We start from the raw sequence: 27,519 nt of genomic DNA on the forward strand, positions 1-27,519 counted from the left end.
GATGCTATTATGAAAATTTTCTCCCAGAATCTGTCGGCATGTTAATGGTAACCACGAGTGATTGCTTTGGTATCATTCTTTTTTTTTTCTATTGAAAAATTGGTTTTATATAATCTTAGTTATAACCTATTAGCATATAACAGTCCTAATTATAAACTTACCCGGTAGCGGTCCCAACTAAAGGGGTATATTTTTAACGGACCATGATTAACGGATGTTAACTCCGTTAGTGATTTGCTGATGTGGAACTTCTCTCCGACCGCATCACGCCGAAACCTTCAACTCGCCTCCATTCTCCATAGTACCGTTACACCTTCTTTGTAACATTTCATATTGTTTTTATTTGTATTCGTTTTTATTTACCCGACTCGGGAATGATATTCGGACCTTTTAGATTATTTAAAATTTTCGTTTATTAGTATTTAACTTGGTTTAACCCTTTTATATCCTCATAACTTTCAAACTCGTCAAACAACTATTAAAAACTCTTAAAATCGTTTAAAATGGCTAAAGAATGCATATTCTACAAGGACCAAATATGACACAATGGAAAGTCGGTAGGCCCATTTTGTGTTTTAGTCTTTTGTACTTGACTATGCTTAAACTTGTATATAAGTTAGCTAGTCAGTTTATATTTTTGTATGTTTGGGCAAAGGCCATGTATGTTGGAGCCCATTGGGTCGTAATAATGAAATGATAGTGCATGAGCACACAAACTATAAATAGTGTGTGTATCTCATGCACAAATAACTTTTTGTCAATTTCACATCCTTATCCTATTACAAACTCTCTCTTCTCTTCTTCCCTCTCGGTAATAAATATAACCAAACAAGATCCGAGATCTCCGTCCTCACTAGTGATCTTCGCTAGCTACTATAGAGGTTGATCCAAGTAAACTAGTGTTGTGTTATTAGATCCGGTCAAGGGACCTACAATTGGTATCAGAGACGGTTGAATCTTTTGATTCAACTTTGCTCTGGATATTCAGGTTCTATTTCCGCTATTACCCGAACCAAAATCTTAAAACCCATTGAAGTTTGAAAATAAAGTTTCTAGATCTAGAAACAAAGTTGGAAATAAAGTGGGAAATAAGCGTGTTTGAAGAATTCTCCTTGTAGATCCGGATGTTCGGGATCTACAAGTGCCCGATCCGGGCATTTCGAGAACCGTTCCGCTATACGACGAAAATCCGGCGACCCTACGGTTCTTCCCGACAACGAGTTCAAAGTTGAAGATGTAAAATTTCAAACTCCGATACACATGTGTCAATTATTTCGGGTCATTGCAACTGTTGGATGAAGATGTGACCGACGGGTTTGCCGGTAACTGCTGGCAGTGGTGAATGGTGGTTGTCCGGGTTTCAAGTTATAAAAAAAAAACGTTCATAAACGAATCGAATCGAATCATTTTTCCGGACATTGTGTTGATTAGTGGCGGCAGTAAACAAAGAAAAGAAAGAAATAAAGTTGAATCTGGTTGAAGACGACAGTGGATGATGGTCGTGGATGTGATAATATACGGCCGGTGGCGCCCTTTAACGGTTTTCTGACATGGTGGCGGGAAATCATTTTTTCAACGGATGGTGGCGTATGTTGGATGTTTGATGGGTTTAGCGGATGGATATGTTGTCGGTGCCTCGTGATCGTGGGTGAGTGGCTGGAAGCGAGACCAGTGGTCGCCGTATTCATTTTTCGGCGGCCGGAATAGATGATGACGGCTGGTATTTTTTATATATACTAGATTATGTAGACGTCTAGGGTGTGAGTGGTGTTTAGGTGATGAAGCATGTCCGACTTGAATGTTGGTTGTAGGTTGTGATAGGCCAGAGAAGATGGTGGAGGAAGATGGGTGTGCCGGAATCCAAAAAATCCTGCGATAGAGGCTGGTTGCGGCTGTCTTATGTCTTATTATGCTATCATATTTTGTGCCCTAATATGGTTCATTAAGTGAGGTGGGCTTGGATTTGGGCTTGGGCTAAAAACTTGGCTTCCATTTAACCACTTGGGCCTTGTGATTATTTTTGGGCCTAGTTCTTGTTCTAAATTCACTAGTGGGATGCCCTTATGAAGAATGATTACTTTTATTTGAGGTAATTATATGGAACGATTTTCGGGACGGGAAATAATTATTGATCGGGGTTGACCAACTGAAGAAAGTCAAATACGCTCGGGTTTTTCGTTCATGTTGGATCGTGTTCAAAGCATGCTATTTCTATGTTATTTTTGAGGCGTTCAAGAAGTTAAGGAACTTTGAACAAATTGGATATGAATTTGGACTTAAAGAAGAAATAACAAGCTTTGTCATTTGATCGTTTTCCCCGATAGTTCTTCTGAACCTATACTGCTCGAAGATCCAAGATGGATAAAAGAAGCGATAACTCCTTCGTGGATGAATTAGGTGGATCATACCTTAGGGGGTTATTGAACAGACTTCGGCTTTATCGGGTTGATTCGTGAAGATGCGAGATACATTTCGACAAAATTTTTATATCATAAGTCAAGGGGGTCATTGCAAGGCCAAAGAGTTATGAATTGCGAAATCAAATTTCGAAACCCGCTATATGTTTTATGGTCAAGTTAATAATCATAGCCGACGAGAAGACCGAACACGAGACGAGAGCTTCGATGCACGAGTATAGCTTCAATGAGAGGATCTTCTAGCTTATTTGTATTGTGTTAGGCTATAAATATGTCACTTGTAAGTCATGTTTGTGTGTGTTTGTAAGGTGAAATCACCCACCCAAGGGGAGCTCACCTTGGGTGGGGTTGGTTCGTTTATCAAATATTTAATCTTTGAAACCGACAACGAGATCGTTCCCTGTCTTAATTATATTTTTATTATTTTGTTTGGTCGTTTGGTTTCACCGCACCCGTCTCAAAATTTGTATCAAGTGCAAAATCCGTTCGTATGGTCGTTTTGGGACCTACAAAATGCTGCTCCTCAAACTGCTGATTCAATTGACTTAGTTGTTGTCGAAGATGCTTCTGACACTGATTCTGATGATTCTTACCTGTCCACCGATAATGTTAAACATGTTCTAGCTGAGATTGCATGAGAAGTTCCGGTAGCTCCCAGCGTGGTAGAATCTATTGCCACACCTCAATCTTCAGAAGAAATTTCTCAAGCTACTATTGCTATTGAACCTACTGCTGATGAATCTGACAACACTACATCACTTCGGTTAATACAATTGTTGTCCCTTACGGCGAACATGGTTAATACAATTGTTGTCCCTTACGGCGAACATTTTATGGGATGAACCAATTCCACAAACATCGAGTTGATCAAGCTGACTCTATTCAATCAGCCAATGATGTTCTCATAAATGCTCCTCGCATTTTCATCCGGTGGAGAATCTGACGGTGACACTTCAAGCCTGTTACCCTTGTTGAAGACATTCCTCAACTACCCATCCATCGAAGCCATCCCACAGAGAACATCGTCGGTTCTCCATCTGCTGGCATCCAAACGAGAAGCAAATCTGGTACAATTAATGGATGTCTTTTTGCATGTTTCATTTAACAGGTTGAACCAAAGGACTACTGAGTATCTCTGAAGGAAAGCCCGTGGGTTGAAGCTATGCAAGATGAGCTGTTACAATTCAAGAAGATTCATGTGTGGAGGCTAGTCGAGAAACCAGAGAACAAGAAAACCATCGGGACGAAATGGGTATTTAGAAACAAGAAAGATGATAATGGGGTGATCACAAGAAATAAAGCAAGATTGGTTTTTCAAAGGTTCTCTCAACACGAAGGATTTGATTATGATGAAACTTATGCACCTGTAGCTATTTGAGGCAGTTCGTCAATTTTTGGCTTATGCTTCGTACATGAATTTCAAAATTTATCAAATGGATGTGAAGACCGCCTTTTTGTATGGGAAATTAAAGGAAGAGATCTATGTCAAACAACCTCCAGGTTTTGAAGATCATGATAGTCTTGTAGGTCCCGAAATGACAACGCGAACGATTTTTGCACTTGATACACGTTCGAGATGGGTGCGGTAAATCAAACGATCAAACAAATATTAAAATAATAAGGATAGTGAACGACTCCGCAATCGGTAAAAGATTTATTAATAAACGAACCGAACCCACCCAAGGTGAGCTCCTATTGGGTGGTTGATTACACCATGAAAACACACACAAATAAACAACAACAGTATTCCCTATTTATAGCTAAACACAAATATTCTAAAAGCATCTCCAGTTGAAGCTAAATGCGCGTGCCGAAGCTCTTGTTTCGTGTCCGGTTTCCTCGTCGGCTTAAATTATTCACTTGACCATAAAATACGTAACGAGTTTCGTAATTTCATATCGCACGTCACAAATATTGGCCTTACAATTACCCCATTGTCTTGTGATATCAAAACATCGTCGAACCGTGCCTCGCATCTTTACGAATCAACCCGATAAAGCCGAAGTCTCGTCAGTCACCCCCTAAATGTATGATCCACCGAGGACAATGATCAAATGAAAAAAGCATGTTATTTCCTTATTAAGTCCAAATTCATATCCAATTTGTTCAAAGTTCCTCAACTTCTGAAACACCTAAAAAATAGCATAGAAATACCATGCTTTGAACATGGTCCAACAATGACGAAAACTCGAACACATTTGACTTTATTCATATTGGTCAACTCCAAACATATAATTATTTCTTGGCACAAATAAACGAATTCAACCCAAATTAACTAATTAAATGAAGCCCATACATACGGACTCAAGCCCAATTTAAAGGAAACTCTAACTTTTAAGACAGATGTAGCCCAAAATGCCAAGCCCACATATAGCCTAAGCCCAAATCCAAATCTTTTAACAATTTTAGGGCACACAAACATAACACCTTTGACATAAGGATGTTGCAGCGGCTACCGGCCGCCATTCTGGCCAACCGGCGCCGAAATCCTGACTTCGGTTACCGGCCGTCAGAAAATTGATACGTGTATGGGTAGTGATAGTTAATTGATACGTGTAATTGTTATACAGTTAGTCACGCGCAACTAAAGAAGAGAATAACCATTAACGGTGAACATAACCGAGTTCTGGTGAGTTTTTAACTCCACTTCCTTATTATGTTTTTGGGGCTGTGTGCATACTCAATGTGATTAGTTAATACACTTACCTTAAGTGGTAAGTGTATGGCATATATGATTTATGTGAACGTTATGAATGATCGCTTGACGGTACATGAACGATCTTCGGATATTGCATGTACTGCCAGGTTATGGTTGAAGATGTGATTGTTATATATATATATAATGTATGGATGCTATATGTATGTATGAATAAATATAAAAGAATGACAAGGTATAGAAGAAAGGAACCGGCCCTTATAATACTCGAGGTAGAAAGGCAACCGAGCCCTAATAATACTCTAGGTAGAAAAGGAACCGAGCACTAATAATACTCAAGGTAGAAAAGGGAATCGAGCCCTAATAATACTCGAGGCAGAAAAGGGAACCGGGCCTTAATAATACTCAAGGAAGAAAAGGGAACCGGCCCTAATAATACTCGAGGAAGTAGGGCATAATGCTCTTTAAAACATAGAAATATGTAAAGTAAGATTTAATATAAAAGTATGAAAGAAAGTAAAGAATGAAAGAAAGAAAGAAAGAATGTAATTATGTATGTACGAACGAAAGACAGGCAGATTAAGTATATAATATGCATCATCGGATGCGTATGTAAAAGTATGTGAATGTATTGTACGTTAGTTGTTTTAACTAGAACTCACTCAACGTAGCTGGCTTTTAGTATGCACGTAGGTGAGTAGGATGAGGAAGCTAGCTTGAGCGGGGCACATGGCAGAAGAATAAAGAGACTGACATCGGATGACTTATAATGTTTTTATAATTAATGTTTTATTTGAAAGACAAGGTTATTTGCTGAAGACATGATCATGAATTATTATGTAATGATAAATGAAAGTTTTATATTTCACGAAAGTTTTAATGAACTCTAATATTAGAACTGTTTTCATGAGTAAATCCAACACTCAATGTAAGGCACCGGGAATGGCACCTTACAAGATTCTTATTAAAGAAAAGAATTCTATAGTTTAAATTAATAAAAAATTATGCATTCATAATTTATATTATGTTTCATTAGAGTTTGGCCGTCAAAAAGTCATTATTAAGATACTTAAATTTTTTCTATTAAATTAATAAAATAAAAATAAATCATAATATATATTTATTTATTAAAAAAAGTGTTACTGGGTTGTTAATGGGAGTGGAAATTTTGAGTTTGATTGGTTGTGTAGATAAAAGAGAGAGATAATAGTTTTTTTAATGAAAAGTCGGGTTTGATTGAGTTGTGAATGAGAGTAAACTAACAACATTTTTTAATTGAGATGGTGAAGTTCACATGTGTGTAGGTACTTCTTCCAACATTAAAAAAACTAATAGTGGTAAGAGAGAGTTTATCCTCTTTCCTTTTCAAGGCATACCGGTTCCCAACTTCGTATTTCTCCGATTGCCCTTGCCGGAACCTTTTTTTTCTAATAATACTTTTTTCCTTCCTTTTCATTATCTCATAGGGATTGGTATTGAAATTCTATAGGTTCGGTCGGGATTTTATCTTAGATATAATACTAATACATTTTTTTTTCGCAGGGGATGGACTAGCCCCTACGGAAAAGCATAGGTCCGCCCATGGATATACACTCCAATAATTCTGTCTTTCACACCAAAACACGTTGATATATCAACTCCTCAGTGGCCTTGAAAAAGTGTAAAAGTCACCATTAGTCCTATCCTTCCCAGCCTCCCTCCAATAATACATCTTCAATTCATAGCTCACACATCCATAATCCATCTCCTTCATAATCATTCATGGATAATCTACTTACATTACACTTATTAATTATCCGGCTTCTTCATAGTTCACACTGCGAAAATCCATAGCCCGCTTTAAAGTTATTGTCTATTAATTATTTCCTTTTTATACTTCATTAAATTTTGCATTGCGTTTTAATTTTTTCATTTATCGCATCATTATTTAGTGTGACATGTACCCGACATTTGGAATTTATACAATATGAGTATCATTTGGGTTCGGTGTTTCCGTTATCATAGATTTCACCTTAATTAATATGTGTGTTTATATATAAATATATATATATATATCCCGTTTTTACTACATTTTTTCAATCATTTGGGAAAAAAAGAATATATCATCTGTTAGTGTGTTACTTTTTGTTAAAAAACTGACCAGCAGTATTACTCATGATTTACTAATTCTTTGTAAATTTCAACTATAAAATAATTTATATTTTGGTATCGACTCATTCAAGATATACACAGTGGTGGACTCAGGGTTTTTTTTCATAGGGGTCAAAATTTTGACTATCGGTTGTCTATTGCTATATAGTAAAATTTTATGGTTTCGAGTAGGGTCGGGTCGCATAATAAAAAGAAAAAACTAAATTAAATTACAAATAAACCATGTTTATATTTATAAAAATACATTTATATATGTTGATGAAATGTGTCACACCCCAACCTAAGGCGGAACATGCCGGGGCGCGACATTGATTGTATCATAGCTCAGAAGACACTAAGTAAAATACACGTGCCAATATCTAAATTATTCATTCATATATCAATTTTCAAAAACACAAACATTGTCTTAACAATAACGTTACAAATCGATAATAAATAATTTAAAACAAGAAAAAAAGTTCTTCAATCATCAAGCAACCTAAGGTCTCATCTACTTCTAGTACTTGATTCATCCGATAAAGCTACCAACGCCATGCGTGAAAATATATATTTTGTCAACATAAAGTTGAGCAAGTAAACCACGATTTTGAGTATATTATAATAATAAAATGACAATTCCATGCGATAATTGTAAATCACTACAACTAGTATAACAATAAATAAAAATTGTCTTTTCACTCGAATCATTTTGATAACGAGCTAATTCGACAGCGTATGATCATACTAATGAGGATGAGGACGATGATACCAACCAACATAAAGTAAACACATAGTCACATTTGCATATATCAACTAATCGAGCAATTTCAATTACGCATATAGTGGAATCATAGTGAAAACAATAATTTAATTGTGAACGCATAACGCCCCAAAATTATAAAGCGGTAAAAAGAGGATGTGAATTTACTTACCTTTAATGAGGGATAAACGAGGACGAGGTAATAAAAGAAAATGCTAGGATGAAAAACAATCAAGCTCCTCGAGGTTCACCGACAAAAATTCCTAGTTGTTACATATAATATTAATTAATTATAAATAAAAATTAACAAGGATTACAATAGATTTGAGATTCGTTTTGTTAAGTGAAAGCTTGTTATTTGTTTAATTATTATTATTATTATTATTATTATTATTATTATTATTATTATTATTATTATTATAATTTTTTAGGTTTGATAAAACATTAAAGTTTAATAAGTAACCACTATTTTGTAAGATAGATATATTAACGGGGAAAGTTAAAAATCCCTAAATTTCTAAAATAATATCATTTATATTAATTATTTTTGGTGAGAAAGTTTACTCGGGTTAGCGGAGAAATAATTAAATGAAGTAGGAGTTAATACGAGTCGGACTTGTGTTGGGTTAGGTAATATGGGTAATGGACTTGGGTTAAAATGAAAGGAAGATAGACCATGGGCTCAAGCCCATGACCCATCATATAAATACCTCCATTATGCCCAAATCCCTTCATTTACACATATTTCATACACCACCAAAACACACACTTAGCTCTCTCTCATTCTACTCTCTATCTCTCTAGCCGAAACTAAGAGGAAGAAGAAGGAGAATCGGTTTTCAACCCGAGGTAAGATTAGTATGTTGTTGTATGAACCCAAACCCGTTAGGTTTAGTAACAAAACGACGAGCCGACACTGTTAAACCGTTAGAGACACGAGATCCGGGTGGATTCGGGTATAAACCGAACCTAAGATGAGCTTAGGGGTCACCCTTGCTCAGATCAGGATCGAACGGGACGAAAAACGGTGAAAACGGTGCTGGAATGCGTTTTTCCGGCCACCGCACGGTTTTCCGGCAAAGGCGGCGCCGGAAAGGCAGCGCCGGAGTTGGCTGGTACGAGGATAAGGTAAATGTCAGAGAATGTTCTGACATTCTCTGATCTAAACCTAATTCGTTAGCGGAAGGGAGACGAACTAGCCTTAGTTCGTTATGCCAGTTTGCTAGGGGAAGATAACGAATTAGCCTTAATTCGTTGTGTCAATTCATTAAGTCAAGGATGACGAATGAACCCCCAGTTCGTTAAGGTTTCAGTTCGTTAAAGGACCAGTTCGTTAACAAGGTCCAATATGGAAGATGACGAACTAGATTAACGAATCGGCTAGGAAGGATAACGAATCAGAATGTGATCTGGATAGCGAATTAGAGTGTAATCTGATAACGAATCACACTTAATTCGTTATGGAATATGTGATGGTGAATAAAATAATAATTTAAAATCGTAGTGGAAAATATGATAAGACAGTTAATAGATATAAAATTTTTCCAAGCTGACCTGGCAGCAAGACCCCAGCCAGGGGCTCTGCCCCTTGGGACCCTGCTAGGGGCTGCCGCCCTTAGACCCCGCTGCCAGGGGCGCTGCCCCCGGCCCCCATTCATTGTGGGTTATAGTTGAACTAGAAAATACGATATGGATATAAATAGTTAATAGATATAAATAAATATTAAACAGTTAGACGCGTACAGCTCGAGAAGGAGTAGTCGTTAGCAGAAGAAGTAGCTGAGATCAGGTGAGTTTCTAGCCCCATTTCCTTATTATATTTTCGGGGCTGTGTGCATACTCGATGTGGAGTGTGAATACACTTACCTTAAGTGGTAAGTGTATGCTATAGATGTTATACGAGGTAGCTATTATATAATGCTTGTCGGTACGTGAACGATCTTCGGAAATTGCACGTATCGCCAAGGATAGTGATTGCCAAGTGGTTGTTAGTGTGTATGAATGCTATGATGTGACTTGCTTATTATGTAAATGATGAACTGATACGTAGTATGATGTAGACAAGTAGAGGTAAAGTGTGTTAGAAGTGGCAAGGGTCTAGTAAGAGTGTTAGTGGCATGACGATGGTGCGTGGTAGGGTAAACCCATACGTGACTTCGTTATTAAAGTGGCAAAGTGGCATAACGTTGTACGTTATTAAAGTGGCAAAGTGGCATAATGTTATTCGTTATTAAAGTGGCTAAGCTGTAGGGGTAAATAAGAGGCTAAGTGGTAAGGTGAGCAGGTTAGATAGTGGGCTATGTGTCTTCGGATACGTATATAATTGCATGTAGTGGTTGTATGATAAGTTGCTTGATTAACTAGAACTCACTCAGCATAGCTGACTTTTAGTATGCATGAAGGTGAGCTGATTATAGAGTTAGCATGAGGACGGCACATGGCATTGATTGAACGGCTGGCATCCGAAGACAGAAGAGAAGATGTTTAAAATATAATGTTTTGGGTTATGATATCAAAGAAAAGATTTAATATTTTGTAAAGATGGATGATGTTTTATATTCCGCGAAAAGTTTTAATAAATTCTGATTTGTAGAACTATGTTTATGAGTAAATCCAACACCAAAGTAGGGCTACCGGTAATGGGGCCTTACAAAGAAAGTTTATTCTTTGATCAATAATAAACCATTTTGTTCGGTTTATTAAACGAACGGGAAAAAAATATATATTAGTATCATCATCGTTATAATTATATATATGTATACCCTTATATATATATATATATATATATATATATATATATATATATATGATTAGTTAAGAAGTAAAGGTTAAAGACAAGAAAACGATAACCCAAGGTTCGGTTTATTTAAATAATGGTTGTTTAATGTTATAAATATATAATAATATCAAGAATTTTGATAAAAATGTCATTAAAAAAAATTAAACTACAAAAACCGGCCTGGGGGATTCGAACCTGCGCCCCCGGCCGGTACATGTGTTTGAGAGATCATGCGCTGGCCATCAGGCCAGCGCCTTACTTTGATAAGATGATGGATCTAAAAAAATAAATGCATAACGAGTCGTTCTTGTTCTTCCCTAAAACAAACCCTAGATCTAAATCCATCCAATTGATCAACAAATACCCTCTGCTAATCGAAATTGACAAAGGGCTTCCACTAAGCGATAAATTCCGAACTCAAAGAAAATAAAAAGTACCTTAATTAAACACGAATTGAATAAGATTCAAGAGTTAGGGTTTGTGGCTCTAGCACGACTTCGTATTTGATCTTATGCAGCTTATGAGTTGAAATTAAGTTAGGGGTTTGCGTCGACTAGTGGTAGAGGTGGTGTGTGCAAGTTTAATTGAAATATAAGCGAGTATTTATAGTCCTTTAAGATTGATTTGGTCCGCGATTTGTTATTAAAGAATTAGTTGTCAATTGCTCATAGTTTACCAAGTTTAGGGTGTCGGTGAGATCGTATTAAGGTAAGGAATGATCTTATGTGATCAATTTCGTTTAATATGGCCGAGAATTGAGGAACAAGCAATGGGGGGCGGGGTCTTTGGTGTCAGCAGTCGTAAGGGAGAAGAGAGGAACAGAAAATTGCATAATATTTGCACTTTGGTCCCCACTCTATGGTTGTGGGTTCAAAAGTATGTTAAAGTTAATTGAGGGGTAAATTTTGTACACGAAACATAGTTATAATAAAATAAAATAAATAAATAAATAATAAACATAGCGAACGTTATTGATAAAATACCCGAACCCGGGTCGGGTAATGATTACAAAACCGAAAGGGAACGGAAACCCGAAATGTTACAGCATTCACTACTTTAGGAAATTTCGTCCCGAAATTAGAAATTAAGCCGTAAGGAAGAGGTGCGGGTACTTGGACTCCACTTGTTCTTTACTTTCCCAATGGTCAAAGGGGTTCCATGGTGGCAAATGATGTTCTTGACATAGAGTCGGGCTAATTCACTCACGGAGGACTTTTCACGGAATGGAATGAAGTGAGCTGACTTGGTCAAACGATCAACAATCACCCAAATACTATCATTGTGACTTTGAGTAGTGGGGAGTTTGGTAACGAAATCCATGGCTATGTCTTTCCATTTCCAAACGGGGATAGGAGGTTGCTCGAGCAAACCAAACGGCTTTTGATGCTCGGCTTTAACCTTAGAGCAAGTGAGGCATTTAGATACATACACCGCAATGTCTTTCTTCATTCCCGGCTATCAAAACATGGTACGAAGATCGGTATACATTTTATCCGCACCGGGATGAATAGAGTATCGTGACTTATGAGCTTCATCAAGGATGAACATGCGAAGCTTGTCACGATCGGAACCCATAATCGGTCCAAATAGTAGAGTAAACCATTACGTTTGGTTTCAAGTTGGAGTTCGGCGCCACACGACATCTCGTCGTGTAAGTTACCCTCGGTGACGGAGACGTGTTGTGCGTCGAAGATGCGGTATTGGAGGTCAGATTGGATGGTGACACAATGGAGCAAGACAGATTTAACATGAGTCTTACGACTAAGAGAATCGGCCACGACATTCGCTTTTCCGGGGTGGTAGCGAATTTCGCAATCATAATCACTTAACAATTCAGCCCATCGTATTTGTCTCATATTGAGGTCCTTTTGGTCGAAAATGTTTTGTAAACTTTTATGGTCGGTGAAGACCAAACATTTCGTGCCGTAAAGGTAGTGTCTCCAAATTTTCAAGGCAAACACGACCGCACCAAGTTCGAGGTCGTGCGTCGTGTAATTTTTCTCGTGTACCTTGAGTTGACCGCGAAGCGTAAGCAATGACCTTGTCTCGTTGCTTAAGAACACAACCAAGACCTTGAATAGAAGCGTCGCAAAAGACAACAAAGTCGTCGTTGCCCTCGGGAAGAGCAAGGATTGGAGCATTGCAAAGCATGTCCTTAAGAGTTTGAAACGCTTCCTCTTGATCGGAACCCCATTCGTATACTTTCCCATTGTGGGTTAGTGCGGTAAGGGGTGAAGCAATCTTCGAAAAGTTGCGGATAAAACGACGGTAATACCCCGCTAAACCAAGAAATGAACGAACCTCCGTTGGAGAGGACGGGGTCGCACAATTTTTAACGGTCTCAATTTTAGCGGGTTCAACATGAATACCCTTGTCGTTAACGATGTGGCCCAAGAATTGAACTTGCTTTAGCCAAAATTCGCATTTGGAGAACTTAGCGTAAAGTTGTTCTTTTCGTAACAAGTCGAGAATGGCGCGCAAATAGTCTTTGTTCTCGGTGTCGGATTTAGAGTATATCAAGATATCGTCGATGAAAACAATCACGAACTTGTCGAGGTAGGCTTTACATACACGATTAATAAGATCCATGAAAACGGCAGGAGCATTAGTCAAAGCAAAAGGCATAACTCGGAACTCAAAGTGGCCATAACGAGTACGGAAGGTGGTCTTGGGTATGTCATCTTCGTGGGCACGGAGTTGGTGATATCCCGAACGGAGATCAATCTTAGAGAAACATGCGGCTCCTTGGAGTTGATCGAAAAGATCATCAATACGCGGAAGAGGATAACGATTCTTGATTGTAAGCTTGTTAAGCTCACGATAATCGATACACATACGAAGAGTACCGTCTTTCTTCTTAACAAACAAGACGGGTGCGCCCCATGGAGACGAACTCGGGCGAATAAAACCCTTTTCCGTGAGTTCTTGGATTTGGTTAGAGAGTTCTTGCATCTCGGAATGTGCAAGACGGTAAGGTGCTTTGGCTACGGGATTTGCTCTGGGTTCAAGATCAATACATAACTCCACTTGACGAATGGGAGGGAGTCCGGAAACATCATCGGGAAAGACTTCGAGGAAGTCGCGGACAATCGGGATGTCGGAAAGTTTCTTTTCTTTATCGGATTTTGTGGTGACGTGGGTTAAGAAGGCGACATACTTCTTGCGTAAGTAACGTTGGGATTCAAGGCACGACATGATGTTTAGCTTTGAGAAGGGTCCTTCACCACGAACGTTTAGAATCATGCCTCCATCAATAGGGATTCGAATGAGTTTCTCGAAACATAAAATTTCGGCACGGTGGAGAGATAGCCAATCCATACCAATGATAACGTCGAAATTACCCATTTGCATAGGGATAAGGTTGATAGAGAACTTTTGTCCATTGAGGGTAATCGTGCAATTTCGAATGACGGAGTCAATCATGATCGAACTACCTTTTGCTATCTCTACCGTGAAGGGCTTAGATAATTTACTACGGGGCACATCAAGTATGTATTCAAAATCAAAGGAAATAAAGCTCCTAGCGGCTCCTGAATCAAATAGTACCGAAGCATGGTGCTTATTAATTAGGAACGTATCGTTCACCACATCATTCGAGTTTTGGGCTTGATGAGCGTTGATGGTGAAAGCTTGTCCTTGAGTTCTTTGAGGTGATTGGATTTGAGAAGTTGAAGCTTGAGAGGTTGGAGCTTGATAGGCTTGCATGACCATGGGTTGAGCTTGAAGGGGTGGAGGAGCCATGAGTTGGGGTACTTGAGGTTGGTATGCTTGCACTTGATAGGCTTGGGAGGTGTAGTAAGGTTGTTGTGCAACATAGGCTTGGTGAACTTGGGCGAGTCGAGGACACGCGCTGCGAAGGTGATATGGGTCATCACAATTGTAGCAAGCCCTAGCGGTGTTAATGGTTGGAGCACGAGGGATGGCTTGGTTGGGTTGGTTTGATGGTGCGGACCGCGGTGGAGCGGTTTGCACACGAGGTGCTTCTCGATAATATTGGGTGAGGTGACCGAATCGATAGCAATTGGTGAACACCCGACAAGTGGCTTGGGTCGGGTGGTGGCGTTGGCAAGTGTTGCAATACGGGTGTTGGCCGGTGTAGGGCTTCTTGGTTGGAGGGGCTTGTTGGGCTTGTGGTTAGGCTAAGACATAATTTTGGGAGTTGGGTTTTCTCTTGTTGTTGCGGTAGTGAGATGAGTTGTTGTGGTTGTTATTCTTGAAGGACTTGGGCTTACAGGATTCGGGCTTGGATTCCTTGGTGGGCTCAGGTGTGGGCTTATCATTGGGCATCTTGGAATTCTTTCACGTTAAGGTCACGACCTTAACGTGGTTTTCGGTGAGGGTACGGCTAGGGTGATGGCATCATGGAGCGTTTGAGGGTCATGACTTAGAACGGAGTCTTGGATTTCCATAGGCAAACCCGAGATGTACTTGTCGATTGCACGCTCAAGTGGAGTGACCATGTGGGGAATGAGAAGGCTCAGTTCATGGAAACGATCGTTGTAGGCGATGTCATTACCACTTTCTTGTTTGAAATTCCAAAATTCCTCTTCCAACTTCCGAATCTCATGTTACGGGAAGAACTTCTTGAGCATAAGTTTCTTGAGGTCATCCCATGGCAAGGCCATGGCAACCTCAGCGCCAAGCGTGCGCTTCTCACCATTCCCCCAATTGAGGGCATTCTTCTTAAGCTTGCTCGAGGCGTAATTGGTTTTCTTGTCCTCAGGGCATTCACATTGGAGGAATATGCTCTCCATTTCTTCGAACCATTGGAGGAGAACGGTAGCACCGTCGATACCGTGGTATTCTGGCGGGTTGGCACTCCTGAATTGTTTGAGGGGGTAAGCAATTTGGTTCGGAGTTGTGGATGATGAAGAAGCATTCACTGTTTGCAATTGAGTGATGATGGTTGGGAAGGCTTCCACGATGCCCTTAGCGATGCGGGACGACATGCTGCGGCAAGAGTTGCCGGTGCGGCGGTTACGGTTGATGAGGCGAGAAGACATACTGCAAGGGTAACAGGTGTAAAGTTCGTAAGACTCGGGTGAATGTGGCAAGTATAAATAATTGACAAAATATAGTAGTCGTGCATTGAGGTTGAGATTGTGTTTGGGGATGAGAATTTCGTTATTAACGAGACTTGATTATATAACATTTTATCATATTTAACATTTTGAGAAAATATAACAACATAACTTGAATAAAAATACATAGGTTCATTTGTCGGTTAGGGCTTCATGTATCACCATGGGTCCTTCCAACAAATGAAAAACATCGAACACCAAATAAACAAAATTAATCGAAAATCGAATTTGAGGGGGGTGCTGAGGTAGATGGTTGAAGTAGTTCGGGAACCACCCCATTGAACATACTTCATCCATCTGATCAACAAAACACAATACGGAAAAACCGAGTTTAGCAACGAAATCACCGTGAATTCGGTTAAAAAATTAAGGATGTGATCGTCACATGACCACGTTGATACAATGAGGATAGTAGATTCGGGTACGTTTGGTGTGATATGCTTTGGCCTAATAAGTTCCACACCCTTACCGAACACTCCAGGAAGGCAACCAGGTCTCGCGGTTGATTGAGATTTATGCGCATTGCACTTCCTTAGGCTCGCAAGCCTTGGTGTCAAGGGTTCGGTAAACAAGTGCGTCCCTCTTCCAGTTACTACATATCCGTCCCATGAATCGTCCTCAAGGGGAGGGGAGTAAAAAGGTGGGATTTCCTAAGGAATTTCCCGATAAAAAAATCGTCCTAGAGTTTGGAAAAAAAAATAATTTTGGAGGGTGAGGCATAGCCTCGGATTAAGTGTGTGCTTTTTGTGTACAATTGTATATGATGAACAATATAAATATGCTAAGCTATGTACAAAACTTAAACAAGTAGGGTGCACGTATATGAACACGTATAGGGACCCTAAGCATGCTATTAGGTCGTTACGTCTAACCACCTATCTTATAGCCTTCGGATCTGATACCAATCTGTCACACCCCAACCTAAGGCGGAACATGTCGGGGCGTGACATTGATTGTATCATAGCTCAGAAGACACTAAGTAAAATGCACGTGTCAATATCTAAATTATTCATTCATATATCAATTTTAAAAACAAAAACATTGTCTTAACAATAACGTTACAAATCGATAATAAATAATTTAAAACAAGAAAAAAATGTTCTTCAATCATCAAGCAATCTAAGGTCTCATCTACTTCCTGATTCATCCGATAAAGCTACATGCGCCATGCGTGAAAATATATATTTTGTCAACATAAAGTTGAGCAAGTAAACCACGATTTTGAGTATATATAATAATAAAATGACAATTCCGTGCGATAATTGTAAATCACTACAACTAGTATAACAATAAATAAAAGTTGTCTTTTCACTCGAATCATTTTGATAACGAGCTAATTCGACAGAGTATGATCATACTAATGAGGATGAGGATGAGGACGAGGATGAGGATACCAACCAACATAAAGTAAACACATAGTCACATTTGCACATATCAACTAATCGAGCAATTTCAATTACGCATATAGTGGAATCGTAGTGAAAACAATAATTTAATTGTGAACGCATAACGCCCCAAATATTATAAAGCGGTAAAAAGGGGGATGTGAATTTACTTACCTTTAATGAGGGATAAACGAGGACGAGGTAATAAAAGAAAATGCTAGGATGGAAAACAATCAAGCTCCTCGAGGTTCACCGACAAAAATTCCTAGTTGTTACATATAATATTAATTAATTATAAATAAAAATTAACAAGGATTACAATGGATTTGAGATTCGTTTTGTTAAGTGAAAGCTTGTTATTTATTATTATTATTATTATTATTATTATTATTATTATTTTTATTATTATTATTATTATTATTATAAGTTTTTAGGTTTGATAAAACATTAAACTTTAATAAATAACCACTATTTTGTAAGATAGATATATTAACGGGGAAAGTTAAAAAGAAAGTTTATTCTTTGATCATTAATAAATCATTTTGTTCGGTTTATTAAACGAACGGGAAAAATATATATATTAGTATCATCATCGTTATAATTATATATATGTATACCCTTATATATATATGATTAGTTAAGAAGTAAAGGTTAAAGACAAGAAAACGATAACCCAAGGTTCGGTTTATTTAAATAATGGTTGTTTAATGTTATAAATATATAATAATATCAAGAATTTTAATAAAAACGTCATTAAAAAAATTAAACTACAAAAACCGGGCCTGGGGGATTCGAACCTGCGCCTCAGGCCGGTACATGTGTTTCAGAGATCATGCGCTGGCCTGATAGCCAGCGCCTTACTTTGATAAGATGATGGATCTAAAAAGATAAATACATAACGAGTCGTTCTTGTTCTTCCCTAAAACAAACCCTATATCTAAATCCATCCAATTGATCAACAAATACCCTCTGTTAATCGAAATTGACAGAGGGCTTCCGCTAAGCGATAAATTCCGAACTCAAAGAATAAAAAGTACCTTAATTAAACACGAATTGAATAAGATTCAAGAGTTAGGGTTTGTGGCTCTAGCACGACTTCGAATTTGATCTTATGCAACTTATGAGTTGAAATTAAGTTAGGGGTTTGCGTCAACTAGTGGTAGAGGTGGTGTGTGCAAGTTTAATTGAAATATAAGCGAGTATTTATAGTGCTTTAAGATTGATTTGGTCTTCGATTTGTTATTAAAGAATTAGTTGTCAATTGCTCATAGTTTACCAAGTTTAGGGTGTCGGTGAGATCGTATTAAGGTAAGGAATGATCTTATGTGATCAATTTTGTTTAATATGGCCGAGAATTGAGGAACAAGCAAGGGGGGGGGGGGTCTTTGGTGTTGGCAGTCGTAAGGGAAAAGAGAGGAAAAGAAAATTGCATAATATTTTCACTTTGGTCCCTACTCTATGGTTGTGGGTTCAAAAGTATGTTAAAGTTAATTGAGGGGTAAATTTTGCACACGAAACATAGTTATAATCAAATAAAATAAATAAAAAAATATTAAACATAGCGAACTTTATTGATAAAATACCCGAACCCGAACCCGGGCTGGGTAATGATTACAAAACCGAAAGGGAACGGAAACTCGAAATGTTACAAAATGTAACGTGTTGATAAAATAATTAAAATAAAATAGAGGAAAACCTATAACAATTTAATAGGTAAATACATTATAATATAAAATATATAATTAAAAAAAAACATAAAATATAAAACCAAATAAAATTAAAATATTGACATATTCTAAATTAAACAAATCATTATAGAAATACACATAATTTACTTTGTATGTTTTATAAGGCTACTCCCATTGGTAAGGTTTCAGTAGTCGGTTGAGGTAAGAGGTTAAAAAGAAAATGAAAATTCACTTAAAAGCTTGCAATTAGGTTGGCGGAACAAACGGAAGTCGATGATGGCATTCATCAACTCCAATTTACCTATTTTTTTAATAAGTTTGCCACGTGTAACTTTTCTTTTGGTTATAATATATTTCTTCATGAACTTATCATTCGCTATTGAAATATAAATAATTAATATAAAACTTATAGTTTAAAAGTTCTAACTTATAGTGTTCACATATTTTATTATATATAAATATTAAAATTCGTAACGTTTCGCGCTCTATTTATAGGCCATAGTATTGGCACACTTCGATTCTCGACTACTAAAGTATTACAATTTTATGAGTCATACTAAAATTCTATACGATTCTTATTAAAGATAAGAATTCTATAGTGTAAATTAATAAAAATTTATGCATTCATAATTTTATATGATGTTTCATTGGAGTATGGCTGTCAAAAAGTCATTATTAAAATAGTTAATTTTTTTCCATTAAATTAATACAATAAAAATTAATCATAATATATATTTATTTATTAAAAAATGTTTAATTGGGTTGTTAATGAGAGTGGAAATTTTGAGTTTGATTGGTTGTGTAGATGAAAGAGATATTAGTTTTTTAATGAAAAATGGGGTTGGTTGAGTTGTGAATGAGAGTAGACTAACAACATTTTTTAATTGAGATGGTGAAGTTCACATGTGTGTAGACACTTCTTCCAACATTTAATAAAAACTAATAGTGGTAAGAGAGAGTTTGTCTTCTTTTATTTTCAAGGTATACCGTTTCCCAACTTCGTATTTCTCCGATTGCTCTTGCCGGATTTTTTTCTAATAATCCTTTTTCCTTTCTTTTCATGATCTCACAGGGGTCGGTATTGAAATTCTACAGGGTCGGTCAGGATTTTATCTTAGATATAACACTAATACTTTTTTTCAACAGGGGTCGCCCCCTACGGCAAAGCATAGGTCCGCCTCTAGATATACACTCCAATAGTCATGCTTTCACACCCAAACACGTTGATAATTCAACTCCTCCTCACTGGCCGTGAAAAAGTGTAAAAGTCACCACCAATTCTATCCTTCACAACCACCCTCCCAATAATACATCTTCAATTCACAACTCACACATCCATAATCCATCTCCTTTATAATCATTCATGGATAATCTAGTTACATTACACCTATTATCCGGCTTCTTTACGGTTCACACCGCGAAAATCCATAGCCCGCTTAAAAGTTAATGTATATTAATTATTTCCTTTTTGTACTGCATTAAATTTTTGCATTGCGTTTTAGTTTTTTCATTTATCGCATCATTATTTAGTGTGACATGTTTACCCCACATTTGGAATTTATACAATATGAGTATCATTTAGGGTCAGTGTTTCCATTATCATAGATTTCACCTTAATTAATATGTGTTTATATATATATATATATATTTATATATATATATGATGAGTATCATTACGATACCCTTAAATTATTTAAGAACTCGAATGAACTCTTGAAAACTAACGTTTTTTATAAATTTTTTTGTATGTTAGTGTTATTTGAGTGTAGTTTTATCACTATTTATATCTATATTTATGATTACAATTATAAAAATTAGTTTTTACACGTATCTAAATTATTTTTTGCATATACGTAAATTTGTTATTACATAAATTTTACACATATGTAAACTTGTGATTTATATATGTAATAAAAAATTTATATATAAAATATGGTATAACTAGTCTCAAACAATGTTAATATATGAAAAAAATTAAAAAAATGTTTGGTTCTTATGAGTTCCTAGAAGTTCTTAACTTTTTTGGAGTTCTCAAATGATACTAACCATATATATATATATATATATCCCGTTTTTACTACATTTTTTGTATAATGTGGACAATATTTTCAATCGTTTGGAAAAAAAAAAGAATATATCATCTGTTAGTGTGTTATTTTCTGTTAAAAACTGACCTAACAGTATTACTCATGATTACTAATTCTTTGTGATATTCAACTAGTAAAATAATTTATATTGTGGTATCGACTCATTCAAGATATACATGATTTTTTTATAAGGTCGGAAATTTTGAGTATTGGTTGTCTATCGCTAAATAGTAAAATTTTTCGGTTTCGAGTCGGGTCGGATCGCTAAATAAAAAGATAAAACTAAATTAAATTACAAATAAACCATGTTTATATTTATAAAAATATACATTTATATATGCTGAAGAAATGTAACGTGTTGATAAAATAATTAAAATAAAACAGAGGAAAACCTATAACAATTTAATAAGTAAAGACATTATAATATAAAAGATATAATAAAAAACAGAAAATATAAAAACCAAATAAAAGTAAAATATTGACATATTCTAAATTAAACAAATCATTATAGAAATATACATAATTTACTTTGCATGTTTTATAAGGCTACTCTCATTGGTAAGGTTTCAGTTATCGGTTGGGGTAAGAGGTTAAAAAGAAGATGAAAATTCACTTAAAGCTTGCAACTAGGTTGGTGGAATAAACGGAAGTCGATGATGGCATGCATCAACTCCAATTTTCCTATTTTTTAATAAGTTTGCCACATGTAACTTTTCTTTTGATTATAATATATTTCTTCATGAACTTATCAGTTGCTATTGAAATATAAATAATTAATATAAACTTATAGTTTAAAAGTTCTAACTTATTATGTTCATACATTTTTTATATAAAAATATTACAATTCATAATGTTTCCTGCTATATTTATTGGCCATAGTATTGGCACACTTTGATTCTCTACTACAAAAGTATTACAATTATACGCGAGTCATACTAAAATTCTATACGATTCTTATTAAAGATAAGAATTCTAGTAAAAATTTATGCATTCATAATTTATATTATGTTTCATTGGAGTATGACCGTCAAAAAGTCATTGTTAAAATAGTAATAACTTTTTTCTATAAATAAATACAATAAAAATTAATCATAATATATATTTATTTATTAAAAAAATTATTTAATTGGGTTGTTAATGAGAGTGAAAATTTGAGTTTGATTGGAAGAGAGATATTAGTTTTTTAATGTAAAGTTGGGTTTGATTGGGTTGTAAATGTGAGTAGACTAACAATATTTTTAATTGAGATGGTGAATTCACATGTGGGTAGGCACTTCTTTTAACATTTAATAAAAATTAATAGTGGTAAACGAGAGTTTATCTTCTTTCTTTTTCAAAGCATACCGGTTCCAACTTTGTATTTCTTCGGTTGCTCTTGGCGGAACCTTTTTTTTCTAATAATCCTTTTTTTCGTTCCTTTTCATTATCTCATAGGGGTCAGTATTGGAATTCTACAGGGTCGATCGGGATTTTATCTTAGATATAACACTAATAATTTTTTTTCACAGAGTCTTGACCCCCTACGACAAAACATAGGTCCGCCCCTAGATATGCACTCCAATAATCCTGTCTTTCACACCCAAACATGCTGATAATTCAACTCCTCAGTGCATTGAAAAAGTGTAAAAGTCACCACCAATCCTATCCGTCATCGCCACCTTCCAATAATACATCTTCAATTCACAGCTCACACATCCATAATCCATCTCCTTCATAATCATACATGGATAATCTAGTTACATTACACCTCTTATCCGGCTTCTTCACAATTCACACGGCGAAAATCCATAGCCCGCTTAAAAGTTAATGTATATTAATTATTTCCTTTTTATACTTCATTAAATTTTTGCATTGCATTTTAATTTTTTTTCATTTATCGCATCATTATTTAGTGTGACATGTTCACCCTACATTTGGAATTTATACAATGAGTATCATTTGGGGTCGGTGTTTCCGTTATCATAGATTTCACCTTAATTAATATGCGTGTGTGTGTGTGTGTATATAGGGTAAGGATCCTAAGAGAACTCTTTACAAATTGAGAAATTTGAGAACCATTTTGGACCACTAAAAACACCTTTAAAAAAATCATAAAATAAAAAATAACAAAAAAATTTAAAAAGTAAAAAATCCAAAATTCTTATATTTCATTCCGGGTTCATTAAAAAAATAAAAACAAAATAAAAAAAAGTCGTATTATACACATATGTATAATTTTATTTAATCTTTAGTTACGTAATATACACATATGTACACTATCATTTATCTCAAATTATACACATGTGTATAAAAAAATCATGTAAATGTACATATATGTATATAGTATACATATGTGTATATAATTTGGCTAAACCGAGTTTTTTTTATGAAACCGGGATGTTAAAATAAGAATTTTGGTTTTTTTTTACTTTTTTCATTTTTGTGTTTTTTTTATTTTATGTTTTTTTTTTGGTTTTTTGTGGTCCAAAATGGTTCTCATAGTCCTCAATTTTAAAAAAGTTCTCTCATGATTCTGATTTTATATATATTTATCTCCCGTATTACGGGGGTTGTTTTATATTATTTGTTCTAATATTTAATTATTTTTTTAATTTATATTTTTTATTGTATGAAAGTTAATAATACACTTATGGTTTGGTGATAAATTATTTCACAAATAAATGAGATGTTATAACCCGATTTAAAAGCTATATGGTTTTTATAAGATCCAAGACCCGTTTATTTCTTTTACTATAAAATTGGTTTTTTATTTATAAATAATATTTATGAAAGTTAATAATATACTTATGGTTTGATGAGACCCACGACCCGTTTATTTTTTTTACTATAAAATTGGGTTTTTTATTTAAATAATATATATATCTCTTTTTTTAAAATAAATAAGATATTAATTTTTAGTATATCCTATTTTATAGAATTTTTACATCAATAATTTGGTGAGAATAACTTTTAATTTAATGAGATGTTATAACCCGTTTAAGAAATATCTGGGTATGGTAAGACCCATACCCATGAATTCGGGTCAAATACATGAGAAGCCTCCATTTAAAAATCAAACAAATCTGGTGACTCCAAGAAAATGGGGAGCGATCACATCGCGACACGTAGGATTTTTATGTTTTCGTTTATATATATATATATATATATATATATATATATATATATATATATCGTTTTTACTACATATTTCTACCATGTGGACAATTTTTTCAATCTTTTGGGGAAAGAAAAGAATATATCATCTGTTAGTGTGTTATTTATTGTTAAAAAGCCGACCAACAGTATTACTCATTTTATACTTTATAGATATGTCATGTTATATTGTTAACCCAATAAAGCCCAAATAAAATAGTCCAGTTTTAAGTTTTGAATTAATTTAATTTGGTACATTAAAAATACCGTACGATTAGGGTTTACCCTGCTTATATATAGCTAGGATGCACATGTTCATTTCATTTGGAAATATTATTTGACGGCTGCTTTCTGCCGTGAGCGATCTGATTCAGTCTTCGTACGTTCTTCTTTTCGATCTTTGTTCTTTACTTATTGATCTGATCTGATCTTTTGTTCTGACGATGTTTTAATTTGTGTGTTGAAGGGTGGTCAGAGTATAAGTTGATTATCATAACATGTTGATTGTTCATAGCAGAAGAATATCGTATCTATAAGGTAAACTCAAGATTCCGTATTTTGTTTTATACGCTATATGCGATCGTAATTCTTAAAATCTTGCCCTTTCGATATATAAAGTTCATTGGAATGAAAAGCGTTTTTTGTGTAATGCTGCTAAATTTTGTGGTTTTTAACTATAATTAATGTTCTAGAATATCGAGTACCTTTTTTAGTTTTTTTAGTGAAAGATTGTTAGGGACTTTTGAAATCAATAGAGTTTTTGTGAGTTTATGACACAAGAATTAATTGATTTCTGTTTGCAAGTACAGGCAATCCAAAGAGGCATTCACTAGTGACAGGTTGGAAAGAGTTTGTGAAGGGAAAAAAGCTTAAAGCTGATGACACTTGCATCTTCATCAGAGGACTGTAAGTATATTTCCTTTGCTCTCCTTGTGTTTTTTTCTCTTTTTACAAAATGTTTATTTTCTTGTGACAGGCACCGAAGTGAGTTTTACATCGGCGTTAAATGAGCGGTTAGGATACACAGAGAATGCATGGATTTATCCGGATTAAGCATGCGACTTGGCATTCTATCCGAAGCTTTTGTGGCCAGTACGACAGGATGCAACTTCAGTGTACTTTACCATCCTAGGTAATTATTAATCACCTTCTTTGCTTTTTAGTGAAATGCAAATATTATTATTATTAAATCTATATATGGATTTACTGGTTGCAGGATGTGTACTTCTCCTTATATAGTTCCTTACAATATCGTCATGGAAGCACTTGAAATGAATTATGTGCCCGGGATGCGTTTTGAAATGCCTTGTAATGGAAAAGACTTAGACCCTGAACACATAATCAGATTTTCGGGGACCATAACTGCAAGGGGTGATAGTGATCCTGTCAGGTGGCCAAAAACTGAATGGAGATGCCTTGAGGTATATGTTTTTTCTAAGAGTTCTTAAAAAATTATCTTTGTGATAGAACATGATAAATGCTATATGTAATTGTAGTTTTCACAATCTTGCAGGTTAAATGGGATGCCTCACCATCCAGTGATGTGCTTCCTTCCAGGGTTTCCCCATGGGAGATCCGACCTCTCGGTTGTAATGCTGACCAAAGGCGATCAATGCCGTTTGAGCCTGTCATTTGCAACATTCCGTTTTCAAGAACCAACGGTTAGCATTTCTGTTTTGGTTTGTCATAAAGATTAAAATAGTTCTTTATTATAAAACCAACTTCATTTTCTGTTCTATACAATACTCTGATAATAGAAAGTTGTGACAGGCAATAATCAATCGGCTGGCTTGCAAAGTAAAGGGTTGACTCACTCTGTCTTCGACATTGGTTGTTCCTCGCACTACTGATTAAGGTATTTCTACTCTATTTATTCTATATAATCCATCAACCTAGCCTGTTTTTTTTTTCTCGTTTCTAAAGAGTACCTGAACCCATTATCAGACCCGTCCATTTGGCAACCATTTATGTGTTAGGCGGGGTGAGCATTGGAGCCGAGATGAGTTTGTGATTCGACGGGTGAGCATTGGAGCCGAGATGAGTTTGTGATTCGAACCATGGTGGTAAGAGGAAGAGAAGACTGCGGTGGCGGATGGTGGTGTCAAGAATCTATTATGGAGGAAGTATTATCACATGTCGAATAAGTAGAAGGCGTCTTTTGTAGAACCAAAGAGGCATTTGTTAGTGACGGGTGACACTTGCATCTTCACGAAAAGACTGTAAGTATATATTCTTTCTTTTATTTGCTTGTGTTGTTTATAAAATAAAGTATTTTTTGTTTTTACAAAATGTTACTTTTTTTGTGACAGACGCCCAGATGAATTTTACATTGGCATTAAACGAATGGTTAGTATACACAAAAAGTGTATAGATTTATTTGGATTAAATATACGACGTGGCGTTCTACTTGACGTCTCTGTGGCCAAGACGGACAGGATCTAATTTCTCATAATTAATTACCTTCTTTGCTTTTTTTAGTGAATGTGAATATTATTATTTAATTTGAATATCGATAATGGATTTACTGCCTGCAGAATGTGCACTTCTCCTTTTATGGTTCCTTACAATACCGTCACAGAAGCACTTGAAATGAATTATGTGCCTGGGATGCGTTTTTTAAATGCTTTGTGTTTTGACTTTGACCAATACATGGTATTTGACTATTGTCTAGCTTTAGCTGTTTTAATCTTATTTTCAGTTGCGTTTTTTATTGCAGGCAAACCCTGATACTGATAAGGTGTTTGCTAAGTTTAGGAAGATGGTGATGGGGGATCAGGATGCGTTAGAAGTGTTCCTGTAAAAATTCATCAAATTATTTCGGGATGATTGATTGATTGTTACTGTTTCAGACGCAAGCGAACTTGGGGGAATGCGGCTTATTCAAAGCTGATGTTCCAAAAGCATTTCCACTTAAGGTATTTCACATTTCCTTACTTTCATTAAGACAATCCAAATAGACCCATTTAGAATAAAACTTTTTCTGAATCTCAACTGTTCTACAAAGTAAAAACAATGTCTTTACAAGATTTTCAGCGATGATAATTGCAAGAGAAGATAGTGTCGTGCTAAGTGGCGAGGCTCAGAATGGTGATGCCTTCCAGGTAATACATTGTTCTAACCTGATTTGAGTATTAATCAAATATGTTTCATCAACTATATAAATATAAAAGATGATAAGTGGTTTAGTAGTTTTATTTTTTAAAATGATGCAGGTTAAATGGGATGCCTCAGCATTCAGTAAGTGCTTCTTCCAAGGGTTTCCCCATGGGAAATCCGACCTCTACCTTTCGTCTTCTGTTTTCGAGGTTGGCAGTTTCTCGCGCAAACATGAGGCAAATATGGATGTCGATATATATAGGTATTGTTACGGTAATTATTAATATCATTGACAGATCTTGTAATTG

General features: G+C 35.7%; 1 protein-coding gene across 1 annotated transcript; it reads left to right on the forward strand.

The window, feature by feature from the left end:
* Positions 1 to 24,873: 24,873 nt before the first annotated feature.
* On the forward strand, positions 24,874 to 26,915 carry LOC143609677 (auxin response factor 4-like). Its single transcript, XM_077084366.1, has 7 exons — positions 24,874 to 25,021; positions 25,092 to 25,247; positions 25,332 to 25,536; positions 25,629 to 25,776; positions 25,886 to 25,955; positions 26,650 to 26,767; positions 26,832 to 26,915. Exons 2-7 carry the CDS (start codon positions 25,150 to 25,152, stop codon positions 26,913 to 26,915), a joined length of 723 nt encoding a protein of 240 aa, XP_076940481.1. The 5' UTR covers positions 24,874 to 25,021; positions 25,092 to 25,149.
* Positions 26,916 to 27,519: the final 604 nt, after the last annotated feature.

The sequence above is a fragment of the Bidens hawaiensis genome, unplaced genomic scaffold (genome assembly GCF_021521415.1).
Source record: "Bidens hawaiensis isolate Kalapana, Puna unplaced genomic scaffold, B.hawaiensis_p1.1 tig00008984_1, whole genome shotgun sequence".
Taxonomy (NCBI): domain Eukaryota; kingdom Viridiplantae; phylum Streptophyta; class Magnoliopsida; order Asterales; family Asteraceae; genus Bidens; species Bidens hawaiensis.

Bases quoted from the DNA above. Each gene is read 5' to 3' on its own strand.
- LOC143609677 (XM_077084366.1), top strand. From the start codon at position 25,150: ATGGATTTATCCGGATTAAGCATGCGACTTGGCATTCTATCCGAAGCT. The intron at 25,956-26,649 runs GCACTACTGATT...TACTGCCTGCAG, and splicing joins TTCGACATTGGTTGTTCCTC to AATGTGCACTTCTCCTTTTA. The intron at 26,768-26,831 runs GTATTTGACTAT...TTTTTATTGCAG, and splicing joins TTGACTTTGACCAATACATG to GCAAACCCTGATACTGATAA.